The 17555-nt window shown below is 41.5% G+C and overlaps 1 protein-coding gene across 10 annotated transcripts in view; it reads left to right on the forward strand.

Annotated features, from left to right (window-relative positions):
* mcf2lb (mcf.2 cell line derived transforming sequence-like b) overlaps positions 1-17555 on the forward strand; it is a 40848-nt gene that overhangs the window by 11480 nt on the left and 11813 nt on the right. For all 10 annotated transcript variants that reach the window (XM_031869603.1, XM_031869609.1, XM_031869605.1 and 7 more), the window contains 8 exons: positions 5461-5544; positions 7195-7309; positions 12155-12245; positions 15335-15454; positions 15616-15732; positions 16110-16259; positions 16367-16491; positions 17350-17464. In XM_031869603.1, coding sequence (XP_031725463.1) covers positions 5461-5544; positions 7195-7309; positions 12155-12245; positions 15335-15454; positions 15616-15732; positions 16110-16259; positions 16367-16491; positions 17350-17464 — 917 coding nt within the window. The remainder of the gene's footprint in view (positions 1-5460; positions 5545-7194; positions 7310-12154; positions 12246-15334; positions 15455-15615; positions 15733-16109; positions 16260-16366; positions 16492-17349; positions 17465-17555) is intronic.

The raw sequence follows: 17555 nt of genomic DNA on the forward strand, positions 1-17555 counted from the left end.
GTGTGTGTGTGTGTGTGTGTGTGTGTGTGTGTGTGTGTGTGTGTGTGGAGGATGTTGGAATAATATGTTTGTTCAGGAAGTGTATTTTCTCATTAGCAGAAAAAGTGCTCTTGTTCAATAGTTCAGTTCAGTTCAAGCAGTTTGTATAGCAGGGAGAAGTATGAATTTTAATCTGCCATTTTTATTGCCAGATTAAAACACTAAATATCCTCTAATCATGTACCATGTAATACAATGCAGACAAGTATGAGTAAAAGTAAGTACCAAAAGTAATTTGAGCCCTCCCCCCCTCCAACTGTTGGGAGGATGTGGCCTGTGTGTGTCAATATACACAGACTTTTTGTTTACACCACTATAATAAGTTAATAGTTTATGTACACATGGTTTTTTTAAACATAATTGATCATTTCTGTGCTCCTTGTGACAACATCGATACTTGCTGATCGGAAAAGACACTGGAGTGGTTTCTATGTCTATATTTCTTTTGTGAGAAATACAGTAGTATCTAAAACTGGATCATCCTCTCCCTTTCTAATGGCCAGAGGGGCTGTTAACGATTGTGCAATACTGTGTCAACTTTAAGTGGAAGTTTGGAAGAAAGTAACGTAGTTGTAGGATGAGAGGCAGGACAAGCAAGTGTAAAAAAAGAGGCTAAAACTCAAACCTGTCATCTTCCAGGAGGGGGATTTTCCAGTAACAGAATAGCCTCCTTCTGGAGACAAAGTCCAGCTATTGATGGCCTGGATGGGGGGGTTGGTTTTGATATGTGTGGGAGTTGCTGGGGGCAAGGCGTGGCCAGCTGAGTAAGTGAGGCTGGGTCAGAAAGTAGAAACTGTTGGAGGTTTCTGTGTGAACTTGATTCCATGAGGGGTGTGTGAGTAAGCGCTCTGCAGACGGCTAGACAGTTGGATATTTGTGTCCTGAGGCAGTGAGTGGCCATCATTAACAGGGCAACACTGCTTTACCAAGTTTTAAACATCAAAGATATGGTCATTTGTCTTGTCTCATTGTTACTTGCCTGACTTCTGTTAAAGAGACATTTTGTTTCACACACCCATGCTTGAGGTTAAGTTGAAAGAAAAGAACTGTCTCAAATCACATCTGTAGATCTAAGTCAGTCAGTTGTCCCTAATCAATATACAGTATGTTAACTACAGATGTCAAAGGAAACAGGATCCCATCAATAGAGGAGGCGGCTGATACAGAATACCATATCTGTTATAGGTTTGGTAGAACTAAGAGACACAATGTATTTAGTTCTAAGGTCAGATCATTTCTCTGACGACAACAAAGTACATGAGAAACTTGGACGGTCCACTAGATTGTGCGATCAATAATGTTTGTCCAGCCACAGGTAGGCTGTTAATTTATAATAGATGAACCCGTGCAACCCTTTGCCATATCACAAACAGAAAAACTTAAAAGTGGAGGAAAGGGAACAGATTGCTGTGTAATTTAATAGCATCTTAATTGTTAGCCTGTGTATGATATGTACAATTTACTAGACACTGTGTTCATGTGTGTATGTATATGTCCGTGTGTGTGTATGTGTCTTTGTATTGCTAAACGTGGTAGAATAGTGTAATGTGCGTCAGCCTCCGAGGTCTCCTGCTGTCACGCAAGATTAAAAACCACCTGCTTCAGTGATCAGAAGCTGTAGTGAAGTAACAGAGGTGTTGTGTTGGTGTTGTGTGCTCCAATTTCGGGCATTGTCTGTTCTTGTCTTCTCATAGTGATATCATAGACTTTGTAAACAAAAATGTATCATCTAGAATCTTTGTTCACCAGCAACTCATTATTATCTACTTTATAAATGAAGTACTCTTCTCAGATATTCAGCAGCTACTTATCGACGATTCATCAATCGTGAGGTTAGATGCACTTATTAAAAATCGCTTTGGACAAAAGCCCCTGCCAAATTCATGTAATGTAATTTAATATGATTGTCATGCTGCTTACGTTGGTGCATGAATTTTGTTTAAAATGTTTCCTGCTTGATAGGAAAGCTATCTCAAATCATATGGTATGCTCAGTAATGTCAAGTGTGAGAGAATTGTAGTGTACTGTAGTCAATGGGCTTACACATGTGAAAACACAGGTATGGTCCTTTAAGTCCTCTGAGTAGCTAAACCCTTTGACTGATGTTGTTTTGGCACAACAGGCAAGGCACCAGCTGGTCTCTGAGTAAAAAGGTTTAAAGGAGGCAGGAGACTGAAAATGCCAAACCAAGAAGACACACTTGAATGAATCGTGTGTGTGTGTGTGTGTGTGTGTGTGTGTGTGTGTGTGTGTGTGTGTGTGTGTGTGTGTGTGTGAGAGAGAGAGAGAGAGAGAGAGAGAGAGAGAGAGAGAGAGAGAGAGAGAGAGAGAGAGAGAGAGAGAGAGAGAGAGAGAGAGAGAGAGAGAGAGAGAGAGAGAGAGAGAGAGAGAGAGAGAGAGAGAGAGAGAGAGAGAGAGAGAGAGAGAGAGAGAGAGAGAGACTTCAATGTACCGACACCCTAAGGCTAAGTAACCTGAAGTAAAACTGGAGTCAGAGGAGTGCTCGAAGTAGAAGGGCTGTGTCTGTAAAGAGACAGACAGACAGTCTGGATAAAGAGGGAATCGACATCCATAACTATGATGGATATTTTGTGGTACTCCGAGATGGACTGAGCTCCAGTGAGTACGACGTTACACTAGGTGGACGTGTTTTGGCCTGGGCAGGTATGGTGCCATACAAAGTATGGTAAGAACAAACTGTGTATGCCAACATTTAGTCCATTTTACTCGAACTGTGGTGCGATTTGTTGGGGCAGTTGTGAATGCAGTAAATTTGCTCTGGTGTGGACCAAATCATTTGATCCATAACGGTCAGGAGCTTTTTTGAAAGACATTAACCTGTATAGTTACTGCTACTAACTACTCTACAACATATTTCCAGCATGGGAATGACATGGTGATACTGTATGATTGGCCTTATGACAAAAAGACCAAACAAAGAGAAAAAAGTCAAAATAGTTACTCTGCAGTCTATTACATGTTTGTAACCAAGTTTACGGAATAATGTCTCTGAGAGACACTCCCTTCCTGTATTCTCCTGGCGTTTCTGTTCTCTAGATGTCCATCCTTTGTTGTTTCCCCCATCATTTTCCACCTGTATTTTCATCCCTCCAGCCTTTTTTTAATTGAAGTACAGTATTAAAATTCAGTTTAGTGGATGCTAAAGAGGCATGCAGAAGAACTGCACCTCTTTAGACCTTTGGCATCCTGGTGGGCTGGAACCATGGCCGTACGCAGGGTTTTAGAAATACAGAGGTCCAAAAATTCTTTCTTTTTCTCACTGCCTCCTCTGCTTGTCCCGTATCTTTTCCCTTCTCAAAGCTGAGGTTTGATTGACAGTCGTTTCATCTTTGTGTGTCTCAGTGAAGAAAGTAAGAACACATGGGTTATAAAGGGTTGAAAGTGAAACTAACTAGCCGGCATCATTGGCCACTGTTTAACGCGGCGCGACCAAATGGAGATCAAAGGAGCAAGTTGGTAATCTTGGCCTTGTACAATATCTTTGCTGCACCACAATCAACTTATTTTTAGTCAGAAAACACAGAGGTCCAGACCTCGGTGACCTCAGTGGTGGTTACGGCCGTGGCCATGGAAGTGCTTTTATACGGGAAAATGGAAAAATAGAGAGAGCTGAAGAAATCAGTCGTGTTTTTCTTGACTTCATGTGGTCTTTCAGCTTTAATGACATAGACGACTACAGAGCCCAATTTGCCTGGAGCTAAATATAACAAAATGCATCCTGTTGGAAGATGTGGCTAGTAACTGAGCAGTTGTTTTTCAGGTTCTGATACTGAGTCGCCCTGATGGAAGGCATCGTAACACAAATATTTGCACACCAAAAATGCCCCAAGGATTGATACTGAAAATCACTTACCCTTACAGCAGCTTCTCACGGCAGTATCGGACCACAATGGACGTCACAGCTTCTCACTGTGACGTCTTCGTGACTGATCACAGACGGCTGTTTAGTCAATGAGATATAAAGCTGATGAAACAGACCTCATAGATCTTTTGTTATGTTGGCTGCATGAATCCAGTGAAATACACGTGTTTGATTGAATGTCTTGTGTTTAAGGCTTTAGGATCCTTTATAGATACCACATATATAAACCACGACCCACAATGCATAGCAGCAACATTATAATCCTGCAGAAAATGTCTGTACTTCTGCCAATTTTTCTGTATTGATCTGTTTTGCCCTTTGTTGCATATCGTAGGGAGACTGTTTATGTCTAATCATGAGGCCTAGCAGCTGGCAGAGACGTGTTTTTTAGTGTAACCTACTTGTTTTTCACACTAATTTTGTCAAATATCTCAAGTTGTGCTTTGTCTTGCCACTTAGACCACATGGGAAATATACTATATTTTCCTGTTTTCACATTCCCTGTAACCATGTTCAACATGTGTAATGTTATTTTGATGATATACAAATGTATACAGTCCTTCACCTGGCCCAAAAGTCTCTTGGTAAACTGCACTGCCTCTGCCCTGTGCGTGTCTGCTGCCACCAGTTTGATCCCTGAATCCTCATCTCCTACTGGGGGCATTGAACCTTAAATCTGATTATTTTAATCCTTATGAAGGGAGTCCATGGGGGATGGATAGCTGTTGAAGGTGGAATGAGGGGACCAACAAAGCCTGGTGATTTATCAATACTGTATGCTATCTTCAGGAAAGCTTTTTGTTTTTTCTGGGATGCTCGCACAGTAAACAAAGAATAGTAAAACGGAGAAAAGTGTTGCTGAATTGAAGTAAACGGGGGGGGGGGGGCAAAACTATAGTAAAATATCAGTTCACAAACTCTCACACAACTCATGCAGTATAATCCCAGTCATATTTACTGTATGCTCAGTTCTTATCAAACACACGCATATTCATTAACGCCGTACTTTTTTAAAACACTCCTGACTCTTTCGGAACCACACGCACGAGTAGCACGCCTGCGCAAGAGTGATACCTTTTATGTGTAAGTGTTTTAAATAGTAAAGTTTGATAAATAAACTTAAACTTGGATTATACTGTACGAGTTCTGTGGGAGATTGTAAATGAATGTTTTGATCTAGTTTTGCTGTAGTTAAACGCAGCCTCCCCTTTTGCTTCAATTACTTCAAAGACTTTTCTCCGTTTTTTAATTCTAGATTCACCATGGAGGCATGCGAGAACAATTAAGTTTTCCGCAAGAGAATAAGGTCACAAATGATGGGTAATTAATACACAAATGGTCATTTTGTGGGTGAAGTATTTTTTCAATGTACTGGAAATGTTACTGCTATCGTTGTTCTTAGAAATATGTGTTTGTATTTGAATTCTCCCTCTCTATTGTACGTGGCAAAGCAGCTCTTTAATGGATTTCAGCCTCCCTCCCTACTGTACGTCTTCACCTCTGATGTCACTAATATTTCCCTCCTCTGTTTTCTCCAGATGAGATCATGCAGCTGGACAGCAGTCCGCTCCATGCTGCTGACATCACCCCTGACCTCAAGAAGCAGTTTGCCTTCCTTTCAGGTGACTCTTCCATTTCTATCTCTGCGTATCTGTCTGTATGGGCTTATGGGGATTTCATCCCACCTGCTGCCTGTCAGTTTGTATCTTAATTAGCACTAATCATCTGCCTCATCTCTGCCACCAGAGGAATCATTTATATTTGAATTACTCCACTTGATTTTTGCATATTTAATGTGTACAGTTCTCTCCCGGCAGTTATGATTTGCTATTCAAATGTCACCTCTCTCCATTTCCTCTTCATTCTCTGTCATGTTCTGGTCCAAATACCCTTTATATTGTTGCTGCTGTTACCTGATCTCTATTTGCTTGCTGTCTCTGCATGTCCAGTTTTATGATAACATCCATGTTTTGTGTCTTTCCACATCATTTGAGGCATCTTTGGCTGAGATTGCCAGTTATTTGTGATGCATATTATATCGTTTCTTACAGTACAGTACTGTGTGCCAGAGCTGACATTGTGACTGCAGCCAGCAGACAAATATTTAAGCAGATGTTGAAACCATGACCATGCACTCGCTGTTGCTATAGTGATGAGAGAAGAAAAGGCAGACAGATTCATATTCCAGTCACATGCGCTGACAGAGCAGAGCAGCTGTCTCACTGTGTGTGTGTGTGTGAGTGTGTGTGTGTGTGTGTGTGTGTGAGAGTGAGTGAGTGAGTGAGTCATTGTGTACAAACATGTTTCACCTCTTTCTTTTCTCATGTCTTTATTTCATTTAAAATTCCTTTTCTTAAAGGCCCTTTTCAATCGGCTTCTTACCGTTAGCAACGGGCTCGAACAAGAACACACACCTTTCTGGCAACATTAGAGTTTTGGTTATTTCGCATGAGACATTTTTCAATATTTATATTTTTCACTGTGCTCTTCTCACCAGTTTGAGGTGGGCGGAGCTCTGTTGGGAAAAGGTGATGGCACATATTTCTGTGGATTAATGAGGATTGAAGAATATTTAAATCTGAATCTAATGGCAGCTGTTTGGCCACTGTTTGTCAAATCAAACCACAAACACAGTTCAGAGGAAGCAGATTAGCTATTTTTTAGGTGTTGAATCTTTGATTGTTGCTTATTTAGTCATGAATATAAAGAGAGATTAGAAACCAGGGACTTTAAGGTAGAACTGTGTGGTAAGATGGTGGTGTAAGGGGGTAAAATAATGAGATAATATCACTTTATTACATTATTAAATCAACTATTGACTGTGGTGGGCTGACTTATCCTCCTTTTTCAGATATTGACATTTATTTAAAAATGCTAGTTATTTAAAAATAAACAATTTGTTTATATTGGAAGAAAATACAAGTATGTTTGTTTGTTTTATGATGGATATTGCAGTTTTTTCTGTACAGTCTCCAATCATCAGCGATAGAGCTTTAACATCAGTGCCCCCATGTGGCCATTGTTTCTTCTTCCTCAGGCTCTCTTCCTTTCTTCTGTAATTAATCAAAAGACATTTTCCTTGTCAGACTGATTGTCAGAGCCCCCAACGCAGAGACTCACAGCTTGAAAGTTATGAGTTTATATGTTTTTTTCTTTGCCTCATAAATTATAATATTCTATGCTGTAGGAGATACACACAACATATTCTTACAGGTAATCCCTATATATTCATGTGGCAATTTTTAATGTTCCTCTGTTTTCCAATTTTCTAGGAGGTAGAGGAGATAATGGCAGCCCCATCATTGTGTTCCCAGAATTCCCTGCGTTTGGAGAGATCACAGACGGAGAGTTTCACAACGTGCTGACCTACCTGACTAGTGTGCCGAGGTAAAGTCCCTCACTGGCTGATTGTCACAGGCAAACACAAGATTTATTTTCAAGTCATCTAATCGCAGCTGCGTCCTCTTTCTTACATGGTATCACCACTGATGTCCTATCCTCCCTTGTTTATCAACACTTTTTTAACACCACCACCTATCCTGGTGTCACCAGCAACTTATTTTCTCCCTCTTAATGCTGCAGCACAACACTGCTGATTCACCTGTGTGGGTTTATGGACAAACTGAGAGCTACAGTCATGTTTTTTATACATTTCACACATCATGTGATAAGGCAAGGCAAGTTTATTTGTATAGTACATTTCAACAACAAGGCAATTCAAAGTGCTTCACATAAAACCATTAAAAGCATCAAAACATAAGGCAAAACATTCATTAAAACACTAAAAAGCAGTGTAAGAAATAAAATACAGTAGTAAAATGCAGGAAATTGATTAATATCCTTGGATATGGTTCAATTAAAGGCAGCAGCAAACAGAAAACTCTTCAATCTTGATTTAAAGGAACTGAGGGTCTCAGCAGACCTGCAGCTTTCTGGGACTTTGTTCCAGATATGTGGAGCAGAAACACTGAACGCTGCTTCTCCATGTTTAGTTCTGACTCTGGGAACAGAAAGTAGACCAGTCCCAGACGACCTAAGGGGTCGGGATGGTTCATAAGGTAGCAGCAGATCAGAGATGTATTTTGGCCCTAAACCATTCAGTGCTTTGTAAACCAACAGCAGGATTTTAAAGTCAATTCTTTGTTGGACAGGAAGTCAGTGCAAAGACCTCAGAACTGGAGTGATGTGATCCACTTTCTTGGTCTTAGTAAGGACTCGAGCTGCAGCTTTCTGACAGACTTTTTACAGAGACCTGTAAACACACCGTTGCAGTAGTCCAGTCTGCTGAAGATAAATGCATGGACAAGTTTTTCCAAATCCTGTTGAGACATAAATCCTCTAATCCTTGATATATTCTTCAGGTGATAGGAGGCTGATTTTGTAATTGTCTTGATGAGGCTGTTCAGGTTGAGGTCTGAATCCATAACTACACCTAGATGTCTGGCTTGGTTTGTGGTTTTTAACATCAGTGATTGAAGCTGAGCGCTGACTTTCAATCGTTCGTCCTTGGTTTCAAAAACAATTACTTCTGTTTTATCTTTGTTTAATTGAAGAAAATTCTGGCACATCCAGTTGTTGATTTGTTCAATGCATTTACCGAGCCCCTGTATGGGATTATAGTCCCCTGGTGATCTTTAGATAAAGTAGAAGGGGTTTCCCGGGTTTGGACTCCAAAGACATGCAGGTCAAGTGAACTCAAAATAAATGGATGTGGGAATGGATGCAATTCAGTCAGAGATACAGAATAGATGAACATTTTACTTTGTGAAGATGCCTTTGTGTACGAAGTCTGCCAGTAGGTGGCAGTGAATACTAAAACACAACTGCGTAAAGATGTAAGCTACAGAGGATTTATGCAGTGGACAGGACAGTCTGTGTGTATTGCATAGATATCTGAAGGGGAAGAGTGGTTCCTGTATTTAAAAAATGGCCAATTAATAATCCAGGGTCTCTTATCAGTGCTCTGCAGACTGTGTTTGTACACATGGACAGACCTGGGCGAGACATGGAGGCGGGGGAAGGGAAATGTACAAAACCATCTCTTTCTCCAACTATTCCTCCAGAAAGCCATCCCCTGACTCGTCTTTTCTACCCTTTCATTTTTTCTTTGATATTTTCCTCACTATTAAGTCTTGACATGATTTGCTCCCCCCCCCCCCCGCCCCTGGCTGTCCCACCCTTCCTTTATCGTGACCGGACTGGCAAAGTGCGTAGAATAGAAACTGCAGCAATTCTTACCGTTTGAATCTGAATAATGCATACCGACAGCTGAGCAGAGCCGTGTCCTGTAGTGTGTGCGCTTGTGTGTGATGAATCCACATGAGGACCTGTTCACACAGACATGTCTATATGACGACCTACATATAGACATGTCTGTAGGCCTTTAGATAATAACAATACAGCTCTAGGCCTTTAGATGATAACAATACAGCCAATACAGCTTTTTTTTTGTCATCGACTTGAACTAATATACTGAAACTTTAATAATTTCTAATCAATAAGTAACAGGCAATATTATCAAATGTCCAGCCTATTTCAGCAATTTTCAAAATGTTGTTCTTTTATAAACTGTATTACAGTTCAACCTGTGTGCAATGAGTATTAGTTTTTCAAATCCAAGCTGAAAACCAGCTAACATGCAGATATAATTTGCATCCATATTCAACTCCATCGTGATCAGGCCTGATCGACAGGACTGAGATGGCGTCGAGCTTCAAGTTGTTCTGAACACGGAGGCAGATGGCTGGTGCTACCTGAGGGACCGACACCCCTGGCAGGGCACACGGTCCACAGCTGGGGACAAATGTCCTACAACTCTGTGTTGTGCCCTTGAACAGCTGCTGCTAGTTTGAAACAAATACCTTTGGATCAATATTAATCGGAGACATCATTTAAAACATACCATATGGTTATTCAATGTAAATAATTGATATATTGAACTACCAGAAAACATGCAAAAATATATATAAAAAATCTAAGCTGTGTTAAGTATTAAATCAATTTCAGTCTTGTCGCAGGATTTTCTGGATCCTAATTCATCTACTTTAGGCTTTGCATCTATAAACGCACTCAGGAATGAATTAATTTAGTCCCTTCTCTTATATTATCTCTCCTTGGCATTACAAATGCATGCACACTTGGATCTAGTTTTGCTGATGGTTCTATATTAAAAGGTACCATTGGCAGTCATTTTGAGACATATTGAATTGAAACACATACTGCGCTTGTGGCTTGTTTAATCAGTTTTTTAAATTTAATGTACCACTGCTCTTATATTCAAGCAATCTCTCTCTCTGCGCTGCTCATTGCCACAGAAGAAGGGGACGCTGCAGCAGGATGTGTGTTGCTACGTCTGCATATGCATTCAGGCAGCAAATTTCCCTCATCACTGCATCGCCATTAGGCAGAGCCTTTTTACAACTCACAGCTTCACACTTTGTCCTGAGGAATCCAATTATTATTAGGACACGGATGCATGTGCAGCAGCAACACAGGTGGTTTCCATGCATATTTGAATTAAACAATTTATTAAACCGTTTACAATACAGATGATAACCATACAAGACGTTATATGATTTAAAATGCCCCTTGTTTATTTACATTTTTATAAACTAACTAAAATAACCTTCTTTTTTAGAACCAAAGTTTAAATTGTTGATTTGTTTTATAGGGTATAGTGCATTTAATCAACATTTACATTTTTGAAAATATGCCATGGTCTAATTTACACCCATAGTCCCAATAGAATTAACAGAAGAAACGGATAAATATTATTGAAATATATTATTGAAAATCAAATGGGACATAAGCAGTAGATGTCATCTGTCACACATAACACACAGTTTGGGACATTGTCTTTTAGCAGCGACAGCAGAGAGTTATTTCATCGTGTTCTTCAGATCTTTCAGCCTCAGGTGCTCCATGTTCACCATAAACCACCGTCTCATCTCAGCAGCTGTAAATGTCTTGGAGGCAGTAAGTGCTCTTGTCCCACTCGCCCGCTCCTCCTCCTCCTCCTCCTCCTCCTCCTCCTCCTCTGCGGCTGAGGTTAAAACAGTTTGTGCTTTGAAAGCCCGAGTGGCTGTAAGAGTCTCTGTGGGTGACTGAGCGCACAGCTGAGAAACGGAGGTGACGGAGGGAGAGAAGTGCAGAAAACAAGGATGAGTGCCACTAACAATGTAAATATTGCAGTGAGATAAAGTAGAGAGGCAGACATGAATTAACATTCTGTGTTTTCCTTATAAATGAAACCCTCATGCGTACAGAAGCACCCTCCTTTGAGTCTGTCCCCTCCCCCTACATCTGCAGACTGGCTTCTAGTGCTGCTCATCACTCTGCAGCCATTCTGTAATAGGCTCCTGTCTCAGCAGCTCCCAGTGTCTCATTGGATGACTAATGGATGCAGTGCAGGGGGCAGGCTGGATGCTGTGGTGGTCTGAAGCATTTGGCTCTTTCCCCTTCAAACAGCACAGCACACTGGGACCTACCTCTGAGACACAACCCCGTTTCCTGTGTTTTTATTTTGGCTTTACTGTCCCAAAGACGACTTCTTTTTTTTTTTTACCTGCTGCCACCCTGTTTGTGCAGTTATTCGTTGCAGGATGGTGGACATGAAAGCAATTACTTGAGGATTACTGTGATATTCCAGCATGGTTCTGACTGCACTGTAGTTGCATCGAGTTTAAGTGTACACAGGGTGAGCTGCACATGCCCTTATCAGTGATCGTTGGCGGTGTGTGTAAACCGTACAGCCCTCCTCTCTGGTCCCAGAAGGAGGGGAAGGGGGGTGCGGAGAGAGAACTGGGGGCCAAGAAATCGAGAGGTACTTGACAGCATCTCCTTTTATGGACTGCACCAGCTGTCTCAGAAGATAAAGAGCAGCATAACAAAACAATGAGCCGTGAACAAGCAATTAGCTTCACTAGTGTCTCACTGTGCACGCGTCAACTGAAAACTACATGTATGTTTTATGTCTTTTTGTTTTTTTTCTCTTTGCGCTCTTGTGTTTCTGAGTGCTAACTACTTTTCTGTCTTTGAAACTGTCTGTTAGGAGTCATTAGATTGTGGCCCAGTGTGTGATTTTATAATTTTTTGTCAATGTGAGTTAAAAGTTGATGTGATCTCTTCTCACCATTCCTTGTGCTGTTGTCGAGCTCTGCTCACCATGTGGCTGGGTATAATTAGAGCAGTGTTTTGATTTGTGTTGACACGTTTTCTCTCTGTGTGCTTCAGTTTGTCTTCGACCGGCGTGGGTTTCATCCTTGTCATCGATCGCCGGCAAGACCGATGGGCGGCCGTCAAGGGGACCCTGCTTCGTATCGCAGTAAGTTGACCGTGCGCTTACTTTCTCTCTGTGTTGTTGGCGTCTTTGTGTCTGCGTGTGAGAGGAACAACAGTTTTACTCAACTGTTTTTTTTAGAGGCACTGGCCTGGCACCCTCACCCACAGGGGGAGGGTTTGTCAGGCCAGAGAGAGGTGTTAGAGCGTCTCCATCTCTCTCTCCAACAGCTCCACTGCTAATATCACTTCCACCCTGGGGGGGGGGTTGATATGACTAAACCTCATCCTTGATCTCTATCCCATCACCATCATAGCCTGCCATGTGTTCCCATAGCTACAGGGACAAATAGACAGTCACATGCCAGAAAAAGACAGGAGATGATGTTGCTTTTGTTCAAGCAGTCATTTAAATATCTCACTTATCATCTCCGCACCAGCAGAGAAACAACTGATGTATTTACACATATTTTGTTGCACTGTAATTAGTTGCTGAATAATTCTGCAGGAAGAGAAATGGCTGTATAAACTGCCTTTAGCACATGATTTATTTTCCTATCACCTTTTTAATTGCTACTTAATGCTTCATCGCACCTTGAGACGGGGAACTGATACTAGTAATGTTATTTATGTTGCTGAATAGAATGAAGCGTCAGAAGTAATCCGGACTCTGCTTTATTCTGCTCATTTCTGCTCATTTCTGCTCAAAAATCTCTCTGTTCATTTCTGCTCTATGTTTTGTGTCGGGAGGTGATGAACTGGCAGCTCTCCATAATACGTGTGTGTGTGGGGGAGAATGACTTTCATAAACACACAATCTCTCTGCAAATTCCCTCTTCTGGCCAAAAACAATGGGAAGTGGACCAGCACCATGATTCATGCTCTATTGGTATGAGTTTTACCAGCTTCATTCATATCAACATTCAGCTTCTATTGCCTGCAGGTGTAGTACAGAAATTATAATTGCTGTTGATATACAGGAAACAGGAACGTTTGGGTCGGACAGATCTCTACAGATCTATCATTAACGCTGATGGCAGCAAAGTAATAACTCAACACAGAGAGAGAGTGAGAGATACGAAAAGATTAAATGTCCAAGAGAGAATGAGAGATGAATATCACCAAACATGGTCTCGAGAGACATGGGAGTCCACATCGCTCGTTTCAAATTAAATCAAGCTTTATTAATCCCACAAGGGGGGCTTTTACAGGCTGACAGGCTGGTAATATGGGACATTCAGTCATGCCTGCAATCATGTCCTGTTTGGGGTGATTCAGCTGCTAAATAGATGATGATGATGACGAAAACAGGCACTATTCAAGCTGCTACAGCTACTGTATATATTTGTAGTGGAGTCTAGTTCATGAGCTGAATCGCATTGTAGTCATAGCGCACTGTGATTCACTCAGCGAGGTTATTGAGTCAGTGTACATGAGGGTGTGTTTGTGTGTGAGAGGATATTAAATGTTTATGCTGTTGAAGGATTCCCTTTGTCTTTCTGTGTGTCTATTTGTATGCGCACACATGTGTACATGTGTTTGTGTGAATGTGGGTCAGTGTGTTTCAAGAAAAAGCTGCCCGTCACTGTGCATGGCTGAGTTTGATCTGATGACAGACAGAAAGTGTGTTTCATAGACTGATCCCAATTAAGTCTGCAGAATTACTGTCAGTCCCTGAAGGGAACCCTCCTCTCCTGTCATTTATCTGGCTCTTCTTTGAGGCTTTGTGTCTTTGTGTGTCTGTGTGTCTGTGTGTGTGTGCATCTCTTAGCCTAGAATTGACAAAGAACAAAGAACAAGTAGACCATGACCATGACTGCCAGCGACCAGATATCCAAGCAGCACGGTTTAATGGTTAGAAGCTACAATTTGCATTTAAAGGTTAAGTCTGGAGATATTCTATAATGTTTTTGTCAAAATACACTCCAGTGTCTGTGTTCATTGTAATTGTAAACAGTGTGGTCAATGTGTTTTTAATAGTTATATATGGAGCTATATGGCACAGAGGCACAGGATATTATCAGGCTTGGGCTCGATTAGGATCAGTTTTTGATATGGATCTTTTTCATGGGATTTGTTGACGATAAGGAAAACATAGACTTTTGCCAGACTTGTTATTTAGGAAGCTACTTTTTGAGTGTGCTGCACACCATGTTCAAAACAATTAGCCATAAATACACTGAATATACAGTAATAGCTCTTTGTTGTATGGTAGCACCTACTACTACCATGTTATAAAAAAAACAGTATGTCCCACAATCATTTTCATTTCTCCAGATGGAGAGTGACCATTTTCACAGTGCTTGGCAGGTCAACAAGGACAAACACTGAATTGATTTATTAATTCCATAAACGGTGCGTATCCCAAGCGGTTCTTATTAAGGATGGTTTCATTGTCATTTCTGCTTAGAGCAGCATTCCCCAACTCACTGAGGAAGGGCAGCCATGCAGGCGAAGCAGCCGTTTAGGTCATTAGCTAATTAAAGTAGCATTAACAATCGTATTGCCTCAGGAGGGGAGATCAGTGTCCACCTTTAACCATCATACAACTGCTTTCACTGCAGTACTGTGTCAGTCTGTCATTCATGACTTTTTTACTACATTTTATTGGTTCTATTGGCTGAGCTGTGTGGTAGCATAGCATGATAAATATGAGGAGAATGTTCTAAAAAAGACATGTCTGTCTTAGTTACGGTGTCTTTGCTTTATGCTGAGGAAAACTTGCATTACTGCGCATTACTCCATATTAAGTGTCAACGATGACAGCTGGATAAAGAAAGCCCTGTTAGCCTCCACATGTATGAGTTGGTGGTGACACTGCCTCATTATTCACGCAGAAGCATCCCAGGGACATGAAGATTAATGTCCCTGCTGCCACAGGACGATCCCCGACATCCCCCACATCTATTCCAATGTTCTTGTACGCTACACACTCCACGAACATGCTGTGGTGTGTTTGAGCGAAAGTTTCCAAATGGGATACAAAGGCAGGGAATATAAAGGGAAGTGCAGGCTGTCAGCAGAAAGAACAGAGCCCGTCCGACAGAAGTGTGATGTATTATAGACTCAGGGTGGAGGAGGATCCTGTCTGCTCTATTGCGTAAATCACAGTCTCCATCCACTCTCTCTTTTCAGGGCTCCTTCCCAGGGAACCTCCAGCTGGTTCTGATCCTGAGGCCCACCGCCCTCCTGCAGCGCACACTCTCGGACATCCTCTTCAAGTTCAACAAGGATGAGTTCAAGATGAAGGTGCCGGTGCGTACGGTCACTCTTACCTCTGGATACACTGCATTAGTGACTTGTGTTCTTCCCTCTCTGGGTCCAAACCAACTCATTGAATGACTGTAAAAATGCTAGTTGATATGATTACTATCAAATGATATGTATGTAATAGTTTCAGGTGTTTTCTGTCTCAGGTGATCATGCTGAGCTCAATAACTGAGCTCCACGCCTACATCGACCGCTCCCAGCTGACCCAGGAACTCGGAGGAACACAAGAGTATTGCCATGAGAAGTGGATCTCTCACCGCACTGTATGTACACTCTATACACCACCTTAGTGGTCAGTATGGAGATCACAACACTGCCACAAATTACAAGTTACTTTATGAGTGGGAAATATGCGCACGTAAAAGGTAAAGACAATTAAGAATTAAACGGGAGACAGAGAATTATAGGTTTAACTTGAGACGCTCAAGGTCAGGCTGTGTCTTGTGTATATATGTATATATGGTATAATGGAAGTTAATAAATGACATCATCAATACATGCTCAGTACTTTAGGATCACCATTAAAAGTCTGGGTTCGAATCCAGCCCCCTCTGCTGCATGTCGTCCAATAGAGACAGAAAACACCCTCCATCATGAGCGTTGCATGCCAACAGTCTTTGTTGTGTCTTGCTTGCATCAGGCTATTGAAGGCTTTGCATTGATGGTAAAGAAAACCGCGCAGATCCTGCAGTCGTTTGGGACTGTACTGGCTGAAACTGAACTCCCCAATGAAATCCAGGCCACAACCATCCTGCTGAGCACACACACCAACAAGAAAGACAAAATGAAGGTAACACCGTTGACACAGATTATTTATATGTATACAGTGTATACTAGGTATGAATATCAGTTATGTATTTGGATCATATCACTCTTCCTGTCTGTGCATGTCTGTAGGGGGATCTGCTGGTAGCTCTGGATCAGGGCAGCAGGCTGCTGGAGAGCATCAATGAGCCTGTGGTACGAGACCTCGACCACAACATGAACCAGGATGAGCTGGAGAATCTGGCCACTGTGCAGAGGTTAGAACCACTAGAGCTGATGAAGCTGCAGGTTGGAACCAGACAGATGGAAGTGATTCTGTTTCTGATCTTTGACACATCTGGTTTGGACATTTCTCACAGAAAGCTCAGGTTTCCAAACATTATACATCAGCGCATGTTGACACATTATTTGGGAAACGGTGACACTGAAATAATGTGCGACAATGTCGCTATTTGGAAACGGACTATAAAGAATGCTTTTTCAATAATTTTGTGAATAATTAAAACAATGTTAAAAGAAAATACTCTTTTCAGTTTAGAGCTTCACATTGTAAATAACTTTTCTCCATTACATATAAAAATGTGATGTATTTGCAGTTTTTCATCATTAGTTAGGGTAAAGTACCGATTTTAAGACATACCTTTTGTAATGTTACTGCACATATTAATCTTTAAGATGCACACTGTACTCTATGTTAAGTGTCAGCAGTGTAAGATATAGTGTTTTGATTGTCATACATCAGATTTCAGTCTCTTCATTTACTCTGATTGTTCCATGTAACGAAGATTAAAGCCAGCAGACATTTATTTAGTTTTTTGTCGTTGATGTCTGCTGATCTGTTCAAAGCTGTCTCAGCTCTGCTGTCAGTGTAGTTGGAATAGTTGGCAAGGCAATTTTCTTTGAGGTCAGTCAGTGCGGTATTTTAAGCAACACTGAGTGCACTGAATCCCATGTCAACATTCACACACAGAAAATATATCCAAATACCTCAGTCAGTATCCCCACTGCTGCTTCTACTTTATTCATTTCTCCCCTCACTGCTTTGGGTCTACTCTACTCTCTACTCTACTCTCCACCTCATCACGTCCCTATCTCTTTCCCTGCTCTTGTTTCAGACTGTTGTCCCAGCTAGACGAGACAGAAACGGCTTTTGACGAGTTCTGGGTGAGGCATCAAACCAAACTGGAGCAGTGTCTCCAGCTGCGCCACTTTGAGCACAACTACAGAGAGGTGAGCCTGTTAGCTCAGGTGAAATGGTCCATACAAGATGACATATGACGCATGATCCCTATTTAAACCTGACTGCGGTGTTTCTGCTGCA

The sequence above is a fragment of the Anarrhichthys ocellatus genome, unplaced genomic scaffold, assembly GCF_004355925.1.
Source record: "Anarrhichthys ocellatus isolate YVR2014 unplaced genomic scaffold, GSC_Weel_1.0 scaffold47, whole genome shotgun sequence".
Classification (NCBI taxonomy): domain Eukaryota; kingdom Metazoa; phylum Chordata; class Actinopteri; order Perciformes; family Anarhichadidae; genus Anarrhichthys; species Anarrhichthys ocellatus.